Source organism: Bos indicus, chromosome 2 (assembly GCF_029378745.1).
Source record: "Bos indicus isolate NIAB-ARS_2022 breed Sahiwal x Tharparkar chromosome 2, NIAB-ARS_B.indTharparkar_mat_pri_1.0, whole genome shotgun sequence".
NCBI classification, from domain to species: domain Eukaryota; kingdom Metazoa; phylum Chordata; class Mammalia; order Artiodactyla; family Bovidae; genus Bos; species Bos indicus.
In genome coordinates, this window is record NC_091761.1 from 128,773,203 (window position 1) to 128,780,849 (window position 7,647).

The window sequence follows — 7,647 nt, forward strand, 5'->3', positions numbered from 1 at the left end:
GCTCCTCCATCCATGGAATTTTCTAGGCAAGAGTACTGCAGTGGGTTGCCATTTCCTTATTATTACACAGTTGCAGTTTTTTTCTTATGATGAGGAATTTCAAGATCTATTCTTTTAGCAACTTTCAAATATAGTATTAGTAGCTATCCCCAAGACTTTTTTATAATTGAAAGCTTGTACTTTTATAATTGAAAGGCATTTCATCCACACCACCCTCCCACCAATCCCTGCTTCTGGCAACCACCAAGCTAGTGTCTGTATCTTTGAATTAATTTGGGGTTTTTTTTTAGTTCCACATATATGTGAGATCATATAGTTTGCAGGCCACCTTGGCTTCTTGATGTACTTCCCTGGTGGCTCAGATGGTAAAGCATCTGCCTGCAGTGCAGCAGATCTGGGTTTGATCCCTGGGTGGGGAAGATCCCCTGGAGAAGGCAATGGCAACCTTGCCTGGAATACTCTTGCCTGGAAAACCCCATGGACAGGGGTCAGTCCACGGGGTCGCAAAAAGTCAGACACGACTGAACGACTTCACTTTTTTCACTTTTTCAGCTTCTTGAATTCCCACATGCCTCTCCTAAGGCAACCAGCACAGACCTAGTACATCCTCACTAGGATGGAGAAAGGGTAAAATAGAGGGAAAGTGACAAAGTGAAGGTGTGAGCCACAAAGTCGTGTCCAACTCTTTGCCACCCCGTGGACTGTAGCCCACCAGGTGCCTCTGTCCATGGGATTCTCCAGGCAAGAATACTGGAGTGAGTTGCCTTGCTCTTCTCCGGGGGATCTTCCCCACCCAGGGATGGAACCTAGGTCTCCTGCATCGCAGGCAGATTCTTTATGGTCTGAGACACTAGGGACACCGCAGAGAGCAACAAATATGATCCATCTGCTCGGGTGAAGAGTTTGGCTACAGTTAGAGTCGGACACGACTGAAGTGACTTGGCAGTGATTGTGTGAGGTCATTGCACTGATTGAAAAAGACTCATCTCTTCTTCTTGTGCTACAGCAAAGACTTCTTGGCAAGCCCAGCAGAAGCCCAGGGACCCACCCCATGGAGATATGCCTGAAGATAGAGGCAGCCAATGGCTCCAGCGATGGCTTGAATTTCAACCCCATGAAGGAGTACATGATCCTGAGCGGTCCCCAGAAGATCGCGATCGCGGTACTGTGCACCCTCCTGGGCCTGCTGAGTGCCCTGGAGAACTTGGTTGTTCTCTACCTCATCGGGTCCTCACACCGGCTCCGCAAGAAGCCCTCCTACCTGTTCATTGGCAGCTTGGCTGGGGCCGACTTTCTGGCCAGTGTGGTCTTTGCCTCCAGCTTTGTACATTTCCACGTCTTCGATGGCGTGGATTCCAAAGCTGTCTTCCTGCTGAAGATCGGCAGCGTGACTCTGACCTTCACAGCCTCCCTAGGCAGCCTGCTGCTGACTGCCATCGACCGCTACCTCTGTCTGCGCTACCCGCCAACCTACAAAGCTCTACTCACCCGCAGGAGGGCACTGGTGACCCTGGGCATCATGTGGGTGCTCGCCGCATTGGTGTCCTACCTGCCCCTCATGGGATGGACCTGCTGCCCCAGGCCCTGCTCTGAGCTTTTCCCCCTGATCCCCAATGACTATCTGCTGGGCTGGCTCCTGTTTATCGCCGCCCTCTTCGCCGGCATCATCTACACCTATGCGCATGTCCTCTGGAAGGCCCATCAGCACGTAGCCAGCTTGGCTGAGCACCGGGACAGACACCTGTCTGGAATAGCCCGGATGCGGCTAGATGTGCGGTTGGCTAAGACCCTGGGGATGCTCCTGGCTGTGCTCTTCATATTCTGGTTCCCGGTACTGGCCCTCATGGTCTACAGCCTGGGTGCCAGGCTAAGCGACCAGGTCAAGAAGGTCTTTGCCTTCTGCTCCTTGCTCTGCCTTGTCAACTCCATGGTCAACCCCATTATCTATGCCCTGCGGAGCGGGGAGATCCGGTCCTCTGCCCATCACCGCCTCGCCCGCTGGAAGAAGTGCGTGAGGGGCCTTGGGCCAGAAGGAAAAGGAGAGATCCCCAGGTCCTCAGTCACTGAGACAGAGGCTGATGTGAAAACCACCCCCGGGCTAGATTCCAGAGAGCTATCCTGGCCTGATGAGCTCTGATCACTGATGTGATCACTTTCACATTATGAAATCAGCCAAGTCAGAAGTCATTTCACTCCCCGAAGGAGGAAGAGTGGCCTTGGTCCTCTCATCTGACTTGAACCAGCCCCAGAGGCCTGGACACTTAGCCCTTTCCACTGAGTGTTGGTACTGACCCCTGGAAGGTAGCCTGGTCATGCCTGTCTGCATGACCTGATCACAGTCTATTGGGTAGTCAGGCCCTGTGAGGGGCGGCAAGGTGGGCAGGAGGCAGGCGGCTTGGGACAGGCTCAGTGCAGGTCAGAACAACCTTCCCAATAAAACAGATTAGTGCCTGAATTCTCCAGAGACCCCAGGAGCCAGGTGGAGCTTTTACGCTCAGCAATGAGGGACCTGGAGGAGATCTGGGAAGAATGAATCATTCTCCTGGGATCTCAGGATATCAGATGGGATGGCTGGACAGCCCTTCTTCCTGTTTAACTGTTAGGGGCCTCCTTGGTTCTAGAGCTATGAAAGGCCCTACCTGAAGGTCACCCTTCCCACAGAGGGCCAAGAACTAAAATTCGATGAGGATCAAGGATGTCGATCCCCCTCTTGCAAAGGTAACTGACAAGTCTCCAGTTCAGAGCATCTTATTATTAGGGCAGTGGCCCTCTCTGACACCCTGATAATCCCCATCCACAATCACAGTGTCTCCTAGGGACCTGGGGAATACAGAGGAGGCTGGGATCACTTGGCATGCAGAATCTTCAGAGAATTCTGTTGGTCTTGCTAAGTCCTTTTTGGTGGTACCACTGGAAGCAGGCAGTGTGCCAGTCTAATCCAACTCCAAGAAAAAGGAAGATATACACAAAGGTTTTATAAATCCCCGAATTGTTCCCAGCCATCCCTCAATTCAGCCCCTTTGTCTCCTCTTCCACCTGAACCCTATAACAAATAATAAACAGAGCAAGTGGGAGGAAGGGGAAATTCCCTTACCATGTGCCAAGCATAGGGCTCATGTCCCACAGTCCATCAGCTCCAGCAAGGATTCAGCCCCATGCTTTTGAAGATCCCAGGATACCCATGTTTTACATTATCAGGGAGGCTGGATTCCTACCAAAGGGGCTTAAAGCAGTAGGCAGGAGAAATTGCTGATGGTGAGGAGGATGCATAAGAATTCTGATGCAATTATTTGGGACTACAGATGGAATAAAAGGAAATGTATTGATTAAACGTGTCTTCATTTAATATTTACAAGACCAGGTGTTTGCCATTCATTCATTCATCCAACCATCGCACCAATACACACTAGGCTCTGTGCTAGATCCTGGATGTCCAGCCATAAATGAGACTCTGCCCCTGTCTAATGGGGCTCACATTCTACATTCTGCTGGGAATAGACCCAATGAAGAAAGAAAGTTGATGGTGGTACAAAGAAAGAAATCATCAAGGCCGTGGAAGAGAGATTATTTGAGGCAACTTTAGTAGAGTAGACCTACTATGTGCTTTGGTCATGAGTTGACTGGCATTTATTGAGATGTTACTGTGTGCCAGGCACTGGGCTAAGTGCTTTTATGTATTTTAAATTATTTGGCTGTAGTGCGTCTTAGTTGAGACACACAGGATCTTCCAGCTCCACTGTGGCACTGGGGATCCCTTAGTTTCGGCATGTGGAATCTAATTCCCTGACCAGGGATTGAATCCCGGACCCCTGCGTTGGGTGTGCAGAATCTTAGCCACTGGACCACGAGGGAAGTTCCTGGGCTAAGTGTTTTTAAATGGGGAATCTCAGTCTCACAATAATCTGATGAAGAGAGTTTGGTGGCCGCAATTTACCGATGAGGACAATGTCTAAAAGGCAAAAATCACTTGACTGAGATCACACTACTGATATGTACCCAAAGCTGGGGTTTTCAACTCAGTTCTGTTTGACTGCTAAGCCTACCCTCTTTACCACTAACTTCTTGGCCCAGTTCAGTCAAATTCTGCTTGATTCGGATAGTAATAATAAACAAGCCTACAAATAATAATCAGACTTCAATAATAATAAGTCTAATAGTGACAAATATGTATAAAGTATAAGTGGTAATATGACTTAATAAATCTAATAATAATATTAAATTTTCATAACAGCAAATTCGGAGAAGGCAATGGCATCCCACTCCAGTACTCTTGCCTGGAAAATCCCATGGACGCAGGAGCCTGGTAGGCTGCAGTCCATGGAGTCGCTAAGAGTCAGACACGACTGAGCCACTTCACTTTCACTCTTCACTTTTATGCATTGGAGAAGGAAATGGGAACGCACTCCAGTGTTCTTGCCTTGAGAATCCCAGGGACAGGGGAGCCTGGTGGGCTGCTGTCTATGGGGTCGCACAGAGTCAGACACAACTGAAGCGACTTAGCAGCAACAGCAAATTGCTGCAACCTTATCATTATGTCTCAACATACTTCATTTTGTGCCCTATATTAACTTCCTGCAGCAACTTTCCACAAACCGAGTGGCTTATAACAATAGAAATTTATTCTTTCACAGTTCTGGACTCTAGAAACTAATCAAGCGTCAACAGGGCCATGCTGTCTCCAAAGTTTCACGGGAAGGATGCTGTTGTTTAGTCGCTAAGTTGTGTCCAACTCTTTTGCCATCCCCATGGACTGTAGCCCGCCAGGCTCCTCTGTCCATGGGATTTCCCAGACAAGAATACTGGAGTGGGTTGCCATTTCCTTTTCCGGGGGATCTTCCTGACCCAGGGTTCAAACCTGCGTCTCTTGTATTGGCAGGCGGGTTCTTTAGCCCTGAGCCACCTGGGACGCTCCCAGTATGTGGACACTTCCTCGCTTTTTCCAACTTCCGGCAGCTCCTGGTGTCCCTTGGCTTGTGGCAGCATAACTCCTACCTCTGCCTCTATCTTCACATGGCCTTTCCCCATTCTTTATTTCTGGGTGTCTTTTTTTTTTTTTTTTTTTCATTTGCAGTATAGCTGATTTCCAATGTTATTACTACATTAGTTTCAGGTATAAAACAATGAGTCAACATTTTTCTAGACAAAAAAAAATTCCATTAATTTATTATAAATATTGGCTATATTCCCTGTGTTGTACAATATATCCTTGTAGCTTATTTATTTTATACATGGTAGTTTGTACCTTTTAACCCCAACTCCTCTTGTCCCTCCCTGCTTCTGTCTCCCCACCAGTAATTACTAGTTTGTTCTCTATGACTGTGAGTCTGTTTTTGTTTTGTTATGTTCATTTTTGTTTGTTTGTTTTTTTAGATTCCACACATAAGTAAGAACATATGCACTATTCATGTTTCTCTGTCTGGCTTATTCCCTTAGCGTAATAGCCTCCAGGTCTATTCATGTTGTTGCACCTGCCAGGAATTTATTCTTTTTCATGACTCGGTGGTGTTCCATTCCACAGCCTCTTTATCCATTCATCTGTTGATGGGCATTTAGGTTGCTTCCAGTTACTGTAAATAATGCTGCTATGAACATTGGGGCTCATGTATTTTTTTGGATTAGCGGAGAGGAATTGCTGAATCATGTGAGAGCTCTATTTTAGTTTTTTGAGGAATCTCTATTCTATTTTCCACAGTGGTTGCACAAATTTATGTTACTACCATCAGTATGTGGTCCACTGGAGAAGGGAATGGCAAACCACTTCAGTATTCTTACCTTGAGAACCCCATGAACAGTATGAAAAGGCAAAATGATAGGATACTGAAAGAGGAACCCCCCAGGTCAGTAGGTGCCCAATATGCTACTGGAGATCAGTGGAGAAATAACTCCAGAAAGAATGAAGGGATGGAGCCAAAGCAAAAACAATACCCAGTTGTGGATGTGACTGGTGACAGAAGCGAGGTCTGATGCTGTAAAGAGCAATATTGCATAGGAACCTAGAATGTTAGGTCCATGAATCAAGGCAAATTGGAAGTGGTCAAACAGGAGATGACAAGAGTGAACGTCGACATTCTAGGAATCAGCGAACTAAAATGGACTGGAATGGGTGAATTTAACTCAGATGACCATTATATCTACTACTGTGGGCAGGAATCCCTTAGAAGAAATGGAGTAGCCATCATGGTCAACAAAAGAGTCCGAAATGCAGTGCTTGGATGCAATCTCAAAAACGACAGAATGATCTCTGTTTGTTTCCAAGGCAACCCATTCAATATCACAGTAATCCAAGTCTATGCCCCAACCAGTAACGCTGAAGGAGCTGAAGTTGAATGGTTCTATGAAGACCTTCAAGACCTTTTAGAACTCACACCCAAAAAAAGATATCCTTTTCATTATAGGGGACTGGAATGCAAAAGTAGGAAGTCAAGAAACACCTGGAGTACTCACACACTAATAAAGTAATGCTCAAAATTCTCCAAGCCAGGCTTCGGCAATATGTGAACCACAAACTTCCAGATGTTCAAGCTGGTTTTAGAAAAGGCAGAGGAACCAGAGACCAAATTGCCAACATCCGCTGGATCATGGAAAAAGCAAGAGAGTTCCAGAAAAACATCTATTTCTGCTTTATTGACTATGCCAAAGCCTTTGACAGTGTGGATCACAATAAACTGTGGAAAATTCTGAAAGAGATAGGAATACCAGACCACCTGACCTGCCTCTTGAGAAATTTGTACACAGGTCAGGAAGCAACAGTTAGAACTGGACATGGAACAACAGACTGGTTCCAAATAGGAAAAGAGGTACGTCAAAGCTGTATATTGTCACCCTGCTTATTTAACTTCTATGCAGAGTACATCATGAGAAACGCTGGACTGGAAGAAGCACAAGCTGGAATCAAGATTGCCGGGAGAAATATCAATAACCTCAGATATGCAGATGACACCACTCTTATGGCAGAAAGTGAAGAGGAACTAAAAAGCCTCTTGATGAAAGTGAAAGAGGAGAGTGAAAAATCGGCTTAAAGCTCAACATTCAGAAAACGAAGATCATGGCATCTGGTCCCATCACTTCATGGGAAATAGATGGGGAAACAATGTCAGACTTTATTTTTTGGGGTTCCAAAATCACTACAGATGATGACTGCAGCCATGAAATTAAAAGATGCTTACTCCTTGGAAGAAAAGTTATGACCAACCTAGATAGCATATTGAAAAGCAGAGACATTACTTTGCCAACAAAGGTCCGTCTAGTCAAGGCTATAGTTTTTCCAGTGGTCATGTATGGATGTGAGAGTTGGACTGTGAAGAAAGTGAGAGTCATTTCCTAGGCAGGTTGATAAGGGGTGTGCTGCTGTTGCTAAGTCGCTTCAGTCGTGTCCGACTCTGTGCGACCCCATAGACAGCAGCCCACCAGGCTCCCCCGTCCCTGGGATTCTCCAGGCAAGAACACTGGAGTGGGCTGCCATTTCCTTCTCCAATACATGAGAGTGAAAAGTGAAAGTGAAGTCGCTCAGTTGTGTCCGACTCCCAGCGACCCCATGGACTGCAGCCTACCAGGCTCCTCCATCCATGGGATTTTCCAGGCAAGAGTACTGGAGTGGGGTGCCAATGCCTTCTCTGGGATAAGAAGTCTAGGGGTCCCCAAGGAGAG

At 46.7% G+C, this 7,647-nt stretch overlaps 1 protein-coding gene across 5 annotated transcripts in view; it reads left to right on the forward strand.

The window, feature by feature from the left end:
* The window catches only part of CNR2 (cannabinoid receptor 2), a 36,736-nt gene extending 33,405 nt beyond the window's left edge, over positions 1–3,331 (forward strand). For all 5 annotated transcript variants that reach the window (XM_019981420.2, XM_070776665.1, XM_070776671.1 and 2 more), the window contains one exon: positions 1,007–3,331. In XM_019981420.2, the coding sequence (XP_019836979.1) occupies positions 1,052–2,137 (1,086 nt within the window). In that variant the 5' untranslated portion in view covers positions 1,007–1,051 and the 3' untranslated portion in view covers positions 2,138–3,331. The remainder of the gene's footprint in view (positions 1–1,006) is intronic.
* The last annotated feature ends 4,316 nt before the right edge of the window (positions 3,332–7,647 follow it).